This window comes from Pongo pygmaeus, chromosome 6 (assembly GCF_028885625.2).
Source record: "Pongo pygmaeus isolate AG05252 chromosome 6, NHGRI_mPonPyg2-v2.0_pri, whole genome shotgun sequence".
Taxonomy (NCBI): domain Eukaryota; kingdom Metazoa; phylum Chordata; class Mammalia; order Primates; family Hominidae; genus Pongo; species Pongo pygmaeus.
In genome coordinates this window covers 14554310-14568400 of record NC_072379.2, presented here as the reverse complement: position 1 = coordinate 14568400, position 14091 = coordinate 14554310, and the positions used below count along the sequence as shown (strand labels likewise).

Genomic DNA, 14091 nt, shown 5'->3' with positions numbered 1-14091 from the left:
GAATGCTACACAGTTGTTGCTTTGTAAATGCAGGCATTTTCTAAAAAGAAATGTAGCATAACTTAGACTACAGATAATTTAGGAATCAGGTCTCCTAATTTATATCCCAAAACCTACCCATGGCTAAGACAGAACAGTTAACAATTACTAAGAGGCACAAAAAACCCAAGTGAGACCAGGAAATTTTGCTGCTTTTTTGACCTCCCCAAACGTTTCTCAACTTATGCCTGATGGGTGTTCTCTCTCTCTTTTTTTTTTTGGAGACAAAGTCTTGCTCTGTCACCCAGGCTGGAGTGCAGTGGCGCGATCTCGGCTCACTGCAACCTCCGCCTCCCGGGTTCAAGTGATTCTCCTGCTTCAGCCTCCCAAAGTGCTGGGATTACAGGCGTGAGCCACCGCGCCCGGCCCCTGATGGGTTCCCTTAAACCATGTGGTTTCTTACATTTGAAAAAGTGTTGTGCTGAGTCAACTTAATATGGTCATCTCTCCTTCCAACCTTCATTCTAGAGCAATTGAACGCTTTACAGCAACTGAATGATTTTACGTAGATCTTTTCATCTCTAACCTAACTCAGAAAATAACTCTAGCCACTGAAAAGCCAATCAGTAAGGGGCTTCTAACCATGAAGTTCCTTTTGCACATATGAGACTGCATGCCACCCACTGTACCCAGACTGCCTCCTGCTGAAAGCACGTATCTTACTTCACAGATAACTAAAGTTCTGAGCCAATCAAAGGATTTAAAACTAAACTAACTAAAATAGTTACAAGGATTAACTAATTTTGTTTTCTGTAGAAAATCAGAAGATTGAAGAGATCAATTGCTTTTATGTTATGCTCTAAACTGAGGAACAAAAGGCCTGCTCTCATTCCCTGGCACGACATTTCAAAGACTGGCATGTTACAGACCTCCAGGAGAGTAAAATCTATACCACCACACTTATATTCTGTGTACACAAAATTCTTTTGGGTAGAAATGAAGATCTTGGAAATAGAAATCCTACTCCCTAATATACCCACATAAGCAAATTTGATTTAAATATACCTTTCTTTCGACAAACTTTGCACCTAGCATTTTCTGCGGACATATCCCACTTGATACAGGCATCAAGCATCCCAAGCAGCACGTGCATCCTGGAGAAAGTCTGAGCTTCCCGGATTGCTGTCTTCCATTTCTCCAGTGCAGATGCAACCTAAACAGAGACCAAACCAGGCCAGCATTACTACACTGACCAAAGACACTGAGAGAGAACTAGGAACAGGGGACAGTATGAGAGAATTCTGAGGACACTTGCCTCCTAGAACTTCACTAATCTAAACCATTTATTCTTATAAAAGGCTCCAAAGGGTGAAAAACTTGCCAAAGGTCATACAGAGATGCAGTGGAGTGGGTGGATGACTGGGGACAAGCATCTTCTAGGGAAATCCACCTAACAACTCAGTATAATTTAAAAATAGGATCACCTGTATGCTATAAATGCTATAATGCAACAATTTTAGATAGCTAATAAAACTCTGATTTAAAAGATAATCAACAACCTACCACAACACCACCAATCCAATACCACAGCTGGATTTCAATGCCCTGCCCGAAGCAAAGAAGTCCTTGTGAAGTAATGAATCTCCTAAAGGAAAATAGCCAGTTATCCTGGAAGGCCATGGGCTTTAAAATACAGGTGCCAAGGAACAAAGATAGTTGATTCTGTTCCGAAGTGGGGTACTACACAGACTGGGGTGAGGGATGAGGGGAACAGGGCTGCTTTTTCTCTTTCCTATAGAAATAGAGAATCACAGGGAGCCTTGTTTGTATAAATTTATGAATAACAAGGATAAGTAATATAAACACACACACAAAAATCTACATTTAAGAAGCTGCTAAAGTTTAACTGGAAACTGACTCTGTTGTAGATATTTCAACATCTGCTTTGAAAAACAGCAATCTCCTTCCTTACTTTTGCAGAGCTCCTCAGTAAATTGAGGTCCACAATCACAGCTGCCTTGCTGTCTTCTCCCCTGATAAAAAGAAAGCTGACAGACACTACTGCAGATTCTTTTCTTGAGAGGATAACCCAAATCTTTTCAATGGAATATCAATGTAAGAATTTTAGGTTCGGTTCTTTAAAAGTGCTTGAGAACTGGCAGGGAATGACTACAAATGGGCTTCGCTGTCCTCTAGCGGACACTCACATGTAGTGCACACAGTATGGAAGAAAACAGTCATGGGCAGTCCTGCTTTTTACTATTTCCTATGAATTATAAAATCTGAGTATCCAATAGCTCATCTGACCTCATTAAAACTTTTTTTAAATTTGAAGGTGTTTTGGGAATAGGCTTATTTAACCTCATTTTTTTAAAAAACAGATTTTAAATAGTATCATACAATAATAGGTAGCCCTTGTAACTGGCTTCTTTCACTGAGCATGTTTCTAGGTTCATTCGCAAAGCATGTAACAGTACTTCCATCAGTTTTACTGCTGAACAATATCTCATTGAATAGACATTGCACATTCTGTTTATCCATTCATCAGCTGACAGATACCTGGGGTGCTTCCATATTTTGGTTATTCAGAATCACCCCATCTTACGATGGGTCAGACCTATGACTTCACAATGGTGCAAAAGTGATACACGTTCAGCCGGGTGTGGTGGCTCACGCCTGTAATCCCAGCACTTTGGGAGGCCGAGGCAGGCAGATCACAAGGTCAGGAGTTCGAGACCAGCCTGATCAATATGGTGAAACCTGGTCTCTACTAAAAATACAAAAATTAGGTGGGTGTGGTGGTGTGTGCCTGTAGTCCCAGCTCCTCGGGAGACCGAGGCAGAAGAATTGCTTGAACCCGGGAGGCAGAGGTTGCAGTGAGCCGAGATTGCACCACTGCACTCCAGCCTGGGTGACAGAGTGAGACTTCATCTCAAAAAAAAAAAAAAGTGATACACATTCAGCAGGCTCCTCAACTTATGATAAGGTTAAACCCAGATAAAACCATCATAAATTATAAATACCGTAAATCAAACAATGGGTTTATTGGGACACAGCCCCATCCTAAATTCACGAGCATCTGTAATCAGGATGTCAGGACAAATGCCACCAAAGTAAACAATCAAACAAAACCCAGGATTTTGCCAAATAATATATCAGTCTTTTCTATTTAATTCAATAAAACAAAATAAGCATTAAAAACTGAAATCAACCACTATTACAAAAAGAGATTTGAGAGATAATCCATTTTTATAAATAAGGAAGCTGAATCCCAGATTAGAGACTAATAAAAGGTCATACAACAGCCTAGTGCCAGTTGAAAAAACTTTGGCTCTTGCTAAGGGGAAACCTTCAAAGCAAAGAGCAGTGGAAAATTTCAAAGCTGTGGCTGAGTTGACCTCTGGTGAGGAACCACAAGGCATAATGCCATTTTAATGCAGAACATTGCTGAAACTACTTAGTAGGCAACCTAGTTGATTTTCCAAGAAACTCTTCCATGCTTTCCATTTATGTACTGTGTCTGGACCTGCAAAGTTCTCATATTTTCCTCCCCAACTAAGCTAAGAACAAGTCTCATCTGACAAACTAAAATGAGTTTACTTCACTGTGGAACACAGTACTCAAGAAGTTAATGAGAACCCTACAGTGACGGGTGAGTTCTCAATGAGAAGGAAGCACTGTTGCAGGAAAAGAAATGGAAAGGACAGACGTGACTCTTGGACAGATCACATCAAGAAAGAGACTCTTCTGTATTGAACTTGAGTTAAAAACAAAACCTATGTAGTAGTAAGACTAAAACTTAAGCCTAATGAGAAGAGATTTAGCTAAGGAGACTAGTTAACTGTTTAATATCTTAGACATCTAAAAGGTTACCTAGGTGCTATATACAGCCATTTAAAAGGAACACAGGGCCAGATGCAGTGGATCCTGCCTGTAATCCTAGCACTCTGGGAGGCCAAGGCAGGTGGATCACTTGAGCCCAGGAGTTCAAGACCAGCAACATGGTGAAACCTTGCCTTTACAAAAAATACAGAAAAAGCCGGGTATGGTGGCACATGCCTGTGGTCCCAGTTACTTGGGAGGCTGAGGTAGAAGGACACCTGAGCCCAAGAGTTTGAGGCTGTAGTGAGCCAAGATCACACCACTGCACCCACCAGCCTGAGTGACAGAGTGAGACCCTGTTATTCATTCATTCATTCACAAATAAAATAAGCATAGGCTGGGCATGGTGGCTCATGCCTATAATCCCAGCACTTTTGGAGGCCAAGATGGGAGGAGCACTGGAGCCCAGGAGTTCAAGACCAGCCTGGGCAATGTAGGGAAACCCCTTCTCTATAAATAAATAAATAAAAATTGAAAAATTAGCCAGGAATGGTGGCAGGCACCTGTAGTTCCAGCTACTCGGGAAGCTGGGGTGGGAGATCACAAGCTTGGAGTTTGAGGCTGCAGAGAGCCTGGGCAACACAGTGAGACCCCATCCCAAAAAGTAAAGAAATTTTTAAAAATAAAAGAAACACAGGAAGGTGAAAACTAAATTCCAGCAAGATAATGACACACCACATAGTAAGTGTCTCAGCTTAAGTCATGAATTAAACCTTTATCTGAACTGAACTTTCTCCACCCTGCTTACCTCTTATCCAAAATTATCTCCCCCATATCACATATCATCCTCGGCCTCAGGAAGAAATGTAGGGGGAACATGACAACTATGTATAAACATTTGATAAGCTTTGGAAAGGACAGCAGACTCACTCTATGTAAATGGGAAGGACAAACAAGAACCAGCTGTCAGTGACAAAGAGCCCAATTTCAGTTCAATCTGAAAAGGCCTATGCTGCCCCTCCCATGACCTGATCCATTCCTACACATTCTTCAAAACCCATCCTTCTTCCCTCTGGTAAGTTTGCTGTAGCGTGCCCTGGGTATCCCTCACAGTGAGTCTGAGTACTGCTGTTTCTCATCATTACTGGTCACACCACAGTAAGCGTCCCCTGCCGGTCTCTCACACTCAAACTGAGTTCCCTGAAGGCAAGAACTTAAGGCTTCTTTTTTTTTGAGACAGAGTCTCGCTCTGTTGCCAGGCTGGAGTGCACTGGTGCGACCTCGGGTCATTGCAACCTCTACCTCCCAGGCTCAAGTGATTCTCATGCCTCAGCCTCCCGAGTAGCTGGGACTACAGGCTCACGCCACCACACCCAGGTAGTGTGCGTGTGTGTGTGCGTGCGTGCGTGTGTGTGAGTTTTTTTTTTTTTTTTTAGAAGAGACCAGTTTTCACCATGTTAGCCAGGCTGGTCTCGAACTCCTGACCTCAAGATCCGCTCGCCTCAGCCTCCCAAAGTGTTGGGATTACAGGTGTGAGCCACTGCACCCGGTCCTGAACTTAAGGCTTTTTTACTCATCTCTATAAAACCTCCAAACTTACTAGTGACTGGCACAAGCAGGGCTTTACCAGATCTTTGTGAAAAAAAAAGGAAAGAAGGCAGGGAGAGGCAAATCTAAAATTAGGGACAAGTATTCCGCCCTAAATAATGGTTAGGACCTCTCCCATAATGTAGTGTTCTCAAATTCTTTTCTTCACAGGTAATCTTAGGCAGAAATCTAATACACAAAACAGACAAAAATGGAGCTGCTAGTTATTCTAGTAAGTTTCATATTTATTAATGAGTAATACAAAAATTAAAAGACCAAATGTAGCTGGGCGAGGTGGCTCATGCCTGTAATCCCAGCACCTTGGGAGGCCAGGGTGGGTGGATCACTTCAGCCCAGGAGTTCAAGACCAGCCTGGCCAATACAGCAAGGCCCCGTCTCTATAAAAAATTTAAAAATTAGCTGGGCGTGGTGGCACTCGCCTATAGTCCCAGGTACTCAGGGCAGGCTAAGGTGGGAGGATCACCTGAGCCCAGGAGTTTGAGGCTACAGCGAGCCATGACTGCACCACTGCACTCCAGCATGGACAGTAGAGACCCGGTTTCTAAAGAAACGCAATAAAATAAGAAAAGAGCAAATATGACATCAGGTAGATCTGTGTGGACTAACAGGATGGAGGGGACAGATGTTTAGGATATACTGGCAAGTGAGAAACTGAAGAGTATTATGCACAGTAATTTCCACTTTTAATAAATCCAACAAATCTTTGTATATATATAAAAAGGACACCAAACTATTAAAAAAGTGACATTCTTGGGCAGTGAAACTAGGGTGGGAGTTATATATTTTACTTACCTCTCATTTTATTTACTTACAATAATAAAGCATGCTACATTTAAAAATAAACAGTGAGGAAACTGGGTATCTAATATGAAAAAAATGAAGCTGAAGCCTTACCTTCTACCACTGACAAAAATTAACTCAAATGATCAAAGACCTAAATGTAAAAGTTAAACTATAAAACATCTAGAAAAATACAAGAGAAAGAAAGGTTCACGACACTGAATCTGGCAATGATTTCTTGGATATGACACCAAAAGTGGAGGCAACAATAAAAAAAATAGGTTAAGTTAGACTCCATGCAAATGAAATGCTTGTATGCAAAAGACACTATCAATAGAATGAAAAGGCTACCCACGGAATGGGAGAATATATTTGCAAATCATGTATCTGAAAAAGGGTTATTATCAAGGACATATAAAGAACTCCTACAACTCAACAACAAAAAATCCAATTTAAAAATGGGCAAAGGACTTGAATATACATTTCTCCAAATAAGGTAGACAAATGGACAATAAGCACATGAAAAGATGCTCAACATCATAAATCATTAGAGAAAAACAAAACCACAATGAGATAGAACTTCATATCCATTAGGATGGATACTATTAAAGAAACAGGACATTAGTATTGGCAATGGCTGGGCGTGGTGGCTGAGGCCTGTAATGCCAGCACTTTGGGAGGCCAAGGCAGGCGGACCACCTGAGGTCAGGAGTTTGAGACCAGTCTGGCCAACATGGTAAAACCACGTCTCTACTAAAACTACAAAAAAAATTAGCCAGGAGTGGTGGTGCACGCCTGTAGTCTCAGCTACTTGGGAAGCTGAGGCAGGAGAATCGCTTGAACCCAGGGGAGTTTGCAGTGAGCCAAGATCACACCACTGTACTCCGGCCTCAGCGACAGAGACTCTGTCTCAAAAAAAAAAAAAAAAAAAAAAACAAGACAAACAAACAAAAAAAAGTACTGGCAAGAATGTGGAAAAACCAGAACCCTCATGAGTTGCTGGAGGGAATGTAAAATCGTACAGTCACTGTAGGAAACCATACAGTGGTTCCTCAAAAAGTTAAACACTGAATTACCATATGATCCAGCAATCCCACTACTGGGTATACACTGAAAAAAAATTAGAAGCAGGGACTCAAATATTTGGCTTTTTTGGTTGTTTTTCCTGTTTTTTTGAGATGGAGTTTTGCTCTGTTGCCCAGGGTAGAGTGCAGTGGCTCCATCTCTGCTCACTGTAGCATCAGCCTCCTGAGTTCAAGCAATTCTCCTGCCTCAGCCTCCCTAGTAGCTGGGAATACAGGTGTGCGCCACCACGCCCAGCTAATTTTTGTATTTTTAGTGAGGTTTCACCATGTTGGCCAGGCTGGTCTCAAACTCCTGACCTCAGGTGACCTGCCCACCTCGGCCTCCCAAAGTGCTGAAATTACAGGCGTGAGCCACCGCACCCGGCCGGGACTCATTTGTACATTCATGTTCACAGCAACATTATTCCCAATAGCCAAAAGACGGAAGCAACCCAAGTGAGTGGAACAACAAAATGTGGTACATAGAGACATGATATATTAAATATATTTGGTCCTTCTCCGCAGACTAAAACCTTAATAGGAGCATCTTCCGTTATTCAGAGGAGCCCCTTTGGATCACACCTAAATTTATGCTAATGAGGCTTTCGGTGAGACCTCTAGTTATGGGGCTAGTCACCAGAAAGACCAGATGATTAGAAGACTGGAATGTTCAGCCCTACCCACAAGCTCCTGAAAGGCAAGAGGAGGGGAGACTTCGGAGATTAAGCTCTATGAAGATACTGGAACAAGATTTGATCAGCTTCAGGTAACACACTCGGAAGCTGGAAGGAAGGAGTGTTCAGAGAACACATGAAAGCCCCACGTACCCCTGCTCCACCACCTTCCTTGTTCCACACGTCTCTTCCATTTGGCTGTTCCTGAGTAGTATCCTTCAAAATGACCCGGTTAACCTAAGTAAAATGCTTTCCCGGGTTCTGTCAGGCATTCTAGCAAATTATCATACTTAAGGAGAGGGTCGTGAGAATCCTCCATGTATAGATGGTACAGGTGGCAACGTGGGACTTGCGACTGGCATCTGAAGTGAGAATAGTCTTGTGGGACTGAGCACTTTAACTTGTGGGATCTGACACAAACTCCAAGTAGATAGAGTCGGAATTAAACTGAATTTTAAGAGTAGTTGGTATCAGCAGAGAACTAGAGAGTTGCTTAGTGTGGTAAAAACCCACATATTTGGTGTCAGAAGTGTATGAAAAAGTTTTGAAGGCTGATGGTGGTGATGGTTGCAAAACAATGTGAATATACTTAATGCCACAGAATCGAACACATAAAAATGGTAAATTTGGGCTGGACGTGGTGGTTCACACCTGTAATCCCAGTACTTTGGGAGGCTAGAGGTGGGCAGATCACCTGAAGTCAGGAGTTCGAGACCAACCTAGCCAACATGGTGAAACCCCGTCTCTACAAAAAATACAATCAGCCAGGCGTGGTGGCATGCACCTGTAATTCCAACTACTTGGGAGGCTGAGGCAGGGGAATTGCTTGAACCTGGGAGGTAGAGGTTGCAGTGAGCTGAGATTATGCCACTACACTCCAGCCTAGGCAATAGAGTGGGACTCTTTCTCCAAAAAAAAAAAAAAAGTAAATTTGTATGTTATGCATATTTTTACCAAAATTTAAAAAATATCTAGAGCAAGCATGGCTGGGCGCAGTGGCTCATGCTTATAATCAAACTTTGAGAGGCCAAGGTGGGAGGATAGCTTGAGGCCAGAAGTTCAAGGTTACAGTGAGTTACAAGCAAATCACTGCATACAAGCTTGCACAAGAGCAAAACCCTGTATCTAAAAATTAAATAAACAAATTGTTAATGTGTTTAAAAGTCACCACCACCTTTCTAAAAAAGGAAGTAAACTGGTAGGCCAGGAGTGGTGGCTCACGCCTGTAATCCCAGCACACTGGGAGGCCAAAGCAGGCGGATCACAAGGTCAAGAGATCGAGACCACTCTGGCCAACATGGTGAAACCCCGTCTCTACTAAAAAATACAAAAATTAGCTGGACATGGTGGCACGCACCTGTAGTCCCAGATACTCGGGAGGCTGAGGCAGGAGAATCGCTTGAACCTGGGAGGCAGAGGTTGCAGTGAGCCGAGATTGCACCACTGCACTCCATCCTGGTGACAGAGCGAGACTCCATCTCAACAAAAAAAAAAAAAAAAAAAAAAGAAAAAAAAGTAAACTCTGGTAAAGGTGGGAAGGCCACATCCACTGTGACCACCACCCATTGACCAAGAAGCAGGGCTGCACTCCACAGGCCAGTGTGAAAACTACAGAAGGAGTAGAAAGTGATTTAAAAAAAACAAAAACAAAAACAAAACACTCACTCAGGGCACAGTGCCTATAGTAGCTAAAATGCACAGGGTTAGATTATTTTAAAACCAAATCACACTCATCTACAGAATCATAAACTACAACTTATAACAACAAAATACCTTTGCTTCCTCTACCATTTTCTTCTCTTCATCCACTTCCTCAGTTTTTGCTGAATCTTCACTTTGGAGTTTTCTCCTCTTTTGCTTGGGAGCCATGAAGCCTTGGAGAAATTTCTTTATGACACTGGCCTGAAGGGCAATCACACACTCGCCAAAATCCTTCAATTTCTCTAATGAAATGACCTACAGGAAAGGATTTTAAAACCAGACTGAGAGAAGGCCAAGAGGAAGATGAAAGGAATCCAACCTCAAATTCAAATAAATCTAGACTCAAATGCCACGTAACATTCATTTAACAAAATCGAGAGCCACATACCATTAATTTAACTGTGCTCCTCAGTTCACTGCATGGCTCACGCATTTAAAAGTACTTGACTGGCCGGGCGCGGTGGCTCACGCCTGTAATTCCAGCATTTTGAGGGGCCAAGGCGGGCGGATCACCTGAGGTCAGGAGTTCAAGACCACTTTGGCCAACATGGCAAAACCCCATCTCTACTAAAAATACAAAAATTAGCCAGGCGTGGTGGTACATGCCTGTAATCCCAGCTACTCGGGAAGCAGGAGAATCACTTGAACCCGGGAGGAGGAAGTTGCAGTGAGCCAAGATCGTGCTACTGTACTCCAGTCTGGGTGACACAGCGAGACTCCGTTTCAGGAAAAAAAAAAAAAAAAAAAAAAAAGTACTTGACTACTTCCCTTTTCCCAGCTAAGGGATCCACTAAATGGTAGAAGCTCCCCCACATAAAGGAGTTACATAGTTGATTCATTCAATAATGACTGAGGGCCTACTATGTGTAAAATACAATTTTAAAGCAAAGACACACTAAGAAAGTAAAATAAAAATTTACTGACTTTCCATCTTAATGTTTTTATTTTTTTCTTATTTGTAACTTGCTTCCAGCACGTAACTAACTATATGTAAGGTAGTATGTTTTACAAACTTGATCTCCTTTTTTTTATTTTTAAAGAAACAGGTCTCACTGGGTCACCCAGGCAGAAGTGCAGCAATCACAACTCACTGCAGCCTTGAACTCCCGGGCTCAAGTGATCCTCCTGCCTCAGCCTCCCCATTAGCTGGGACCACAGGTAAATGGCATCACGCCTGGCTAATTTTTTAAATTCTTTTTAGAGACAGGGTCTCACTATGTTGCGCAGGCTGGTCTCAAACTCCTGGCCTGAAGCGATCCTCCTGTTTCTTGATCTCTTTTTAAGCTTCACATCTACCTGACAGATGAGGAAACAGAAGTTAAATCACTTCATCAAAATCATGCACCCAACCAGGTGTGGTGGCACATGCCTGTAGTCCCAGCTACTTGGGAGACTGAGGCAGAAGGAGTTTGAGGCTGCTGTCAGCTATGATCTGTGAATAGCCACTGCACTTCAGACTGGGCAATATAATAAGACCTCTCTCTTTTTTTTGTTTTTTTTTTTGTTGTTGTTGTTTTTTGAGATGGAGTTTTGCTTTTGTCGCTCAGGCTGGAGTGCAATGGTGCAATCTCGGCTCACTGCAACCTCCGCCTCCTGGGTTTAAGTGATTCTTCTGCCTCAGCCTCCCGAGTAGCTGGGATTACAGGCATGTGCCACCACACCCAGCTAATTTTTGTATTTTTAGTAGAGACGGGGTTTCTCTATGCTGGTCAGACTGGTCTCGAACTGCCGACCTCAAGTGATCTGCCCACCTTGGCCTCCTAAAGTGCTGGGATTACAGGCGTAAGCCACCGCGCCCGCATGAACAAGACCTCTCTCTTAAAAGATCAATTAATTTAAAAATAAAAAGAAAAGAAATAAAAAAAGTCCTTAAACACTATCTTGTCACACAGGACATGCCAATTAGAAGATAACATTTTAATAGTCACAAAGAAAACAAAGAAAAGTGACAACCTAATGTCAGCAAGATATAGGCCTGAATTTGGCACAAAGTAGGCAATTAATGAACATTTGCTACACAAAAAAGTAAACGTGTAACATCTGAAACCTGCAAGATCCTTTGGGTTCAATAATTCTTTTTAAAAAAATTATTAAGAACCATAAAGATGTTTAAATCCTTTTCCCCAGGAAATGTACCAAGAATTCATCACAAGATTAATTAAAAAGAAAAAATGTGCGTATGTAAGATACACATATTATTTGCTTATTCCAATAGCAAAGAAAAACAAGCTAAAATAGTTGAAAAGTACTTATAAATTAGGAAAAATGGCATGGGGGAATGCAAATGAAACTGTTCATAAAAATCACAAAACTGTAAGAGCACATATGTTGGCTGGGTGAGGTGGTTCACGCCTATAATCCTAACACTTTGAAAGGCTGACGTAGGAGGATCTCATGAAGCCAGGAGTTTGAGATCAGCCAGGGCAACATAGTGAGATTTTGTCTCTACAAAATTTTCCATGTCTTTGTGTGTGAAACAGGGTCTTGCTATGTTGCCCAGGCTGGTCTCGAACTGCTGGGCTCAAGCAATCCCCCTGCCTTGGCCTCCCAAAGTGCTGGGATTATAGGCGTCAGCCAACATGCCCTGTCTCTACAAAAAAATTCTAAACATCAGCCAGGCATGGTTGCTTGTACCTGTAGTCCCAGCTACTTGGAAACCTGAGATGGGAGAATCACTTAAGCCCAGGAATTTGAGGCTGTAGTGAGCAATGACTGTGCCACTGTACTTCAGCCTGGGTAACAGAGGGGACTTCATCTCTTTAAAAAGAAAAAAAAGACAAAACGTCATAGCGCATGAGGAATTTGAAAAGACCCACAAATATTAATATGTCTAGAATTATGTGGACTTATTGATTTAAAATCAGTAAAAAACAGTTTACAATAGTAATTGATGGATACTATTCACCAATCTTTGATACCTAAACCTACCTGTTACGGGGTATGGGATCTTTTGAAAAGTTTCACCTATACCACTTAAGGGTCTCTCTGAGCAATAAAGGACAGGACTGTAATGACAGCCCACTGGACAACATGAGTGATGCCCAACATAAATAGAAATCTGAGCTGATTGTGAAGAATGGGCAAGTGCAGGATACACAAGCATGTTTCACACCTGAAAGCACAGGCATCACAAGGGAAAGATGTTAAATGATGCTGTATGACTGGAGCCTCTACAACCAGTTTTCATTCACCTTAGTAGCGAAGCTCTTTTCATACCAAGGTTGTAAGCCAATTATTAAGTTTTTCTGGATAGCAGCAAAAGATAACAAGGAAAAAATACATATACATAAGGTATTTTTGGTTCCATACATGTCTTCCAAGACAAATCCAAACATCTGATTTCCAGGAGGGTCATGTTGGGAAGTCAAGAACAGCATCAGGGAACAACTTCAGATTGAGCTTCCATGAGTAATCTAAGGGGGATTTTCTTATATTCTTACCCGGGCTTCAAATTCTGATGTTTCTTCCACATATCCAAGTCCTCCTTTTTGTAACCTTGTTGCAACTTCAATGAGATCGCTACGAAGGAAGTTTAAAAGCTCCTGGTTGCCATCACAGGATTTTAGACCCAAATTTGGCTTCCGTGCTAGATGAATAGAGTGAATAATGTCCTGGTACCTAGAAGATTCGGGACAAGAGAATGGGGAAAGAAACAAACTTTTGAAGATGTTCTTCAAATTTCAATTACTTAACATGTTTTATTTCTAGAAAACTTACTTAGATCTCTTTCACCTCTCCCTGGTGTTTTCTCTTTTTCTTTTTTTTTCCGAGATAGGGTCTTGCTCTCTCACACAGGCTGGAGTGCAAAGGTGCCATCACAGCTCACTGCACCTTCAAACCTCTGGACTCATGCAATCCTCCAACCTGAGCCTACAACTGGGACTACAGGAATACCCCTCCACACCTAGCTAAATTTTTAACTTTTTGTAGGGATGGGGTCTTGCTATGTTGCCCAGGCTGGTCTCAAACTCCTGATTTCAATTCAAGCAATACTCTCCGCTAGGCCTCCTAAACTGCTCGGATTACAGGTGTGCACCACCACACTCAGCCACTTCTAAGCTTTTAATGGAAGGATTCAATCTTCATATATACAAAACAGGTCCTTTCAATTCAACACACATAGCTATCAAATGTTCTGCCCAAAGAGAAGGAACATCATAGAACTATATTTCTTTGTGGCTCTGTGTACCAACATTTTCCTTTGTCTTTTTTTTTTTTTTTTTGAGATGGAATGTCGCTCTGTCGCCCAGACTGGAGTGCAGTGGTGCCATCTTGGCTCACTGCAACCTCCACCTCCCGGGTTCAAGCGATTCTCCTGCCTCAGCCTCCCTAGTAGCTGGGACTACAGGCACCCGCCACCATGCCCGGCTAATTTTTGTATTTTTAGTAGAGACAGGGTTTTGCCATGTTGGCCAGGCTGGTCTCGAACTCCTGACCTTGTGATCCGCCTGCCTCTGCCTCCC

General features: G+C 42.3%; 1 protein-coding gene across 1 annotated transcript in view; it reads right to left on the bottom strand.

The window, feature by feature from the left end:
- BAZ1B (bromodomain adjacent to zinc finger domain 1B) overlaps positions 1 to 14091 on the bottom strand; it is an 82156-nt gene that overhangs the window by 9490 nt on the left and 58575 nt on the right. Inside the window, exons 12-14 of the mRNA XM_054493805.2 lie at positions 13069 to 13246; positions 9701 to 9883; positions 1045 to 1192 (exon numbers count right to left, since the gene is read on the bottom strand). Of these exons, the coding sequence (XP_054349780.1) occupies positions 1045 to 1192; positions 9701 to 9883; positions 13069 to 13246 (509 nt within the window). The remainder of the gene's footprint in view (positions 1 to 1044; positions 1193 to 9700; positions 9884 to 13068; positions 13247 to 14091) is intronic.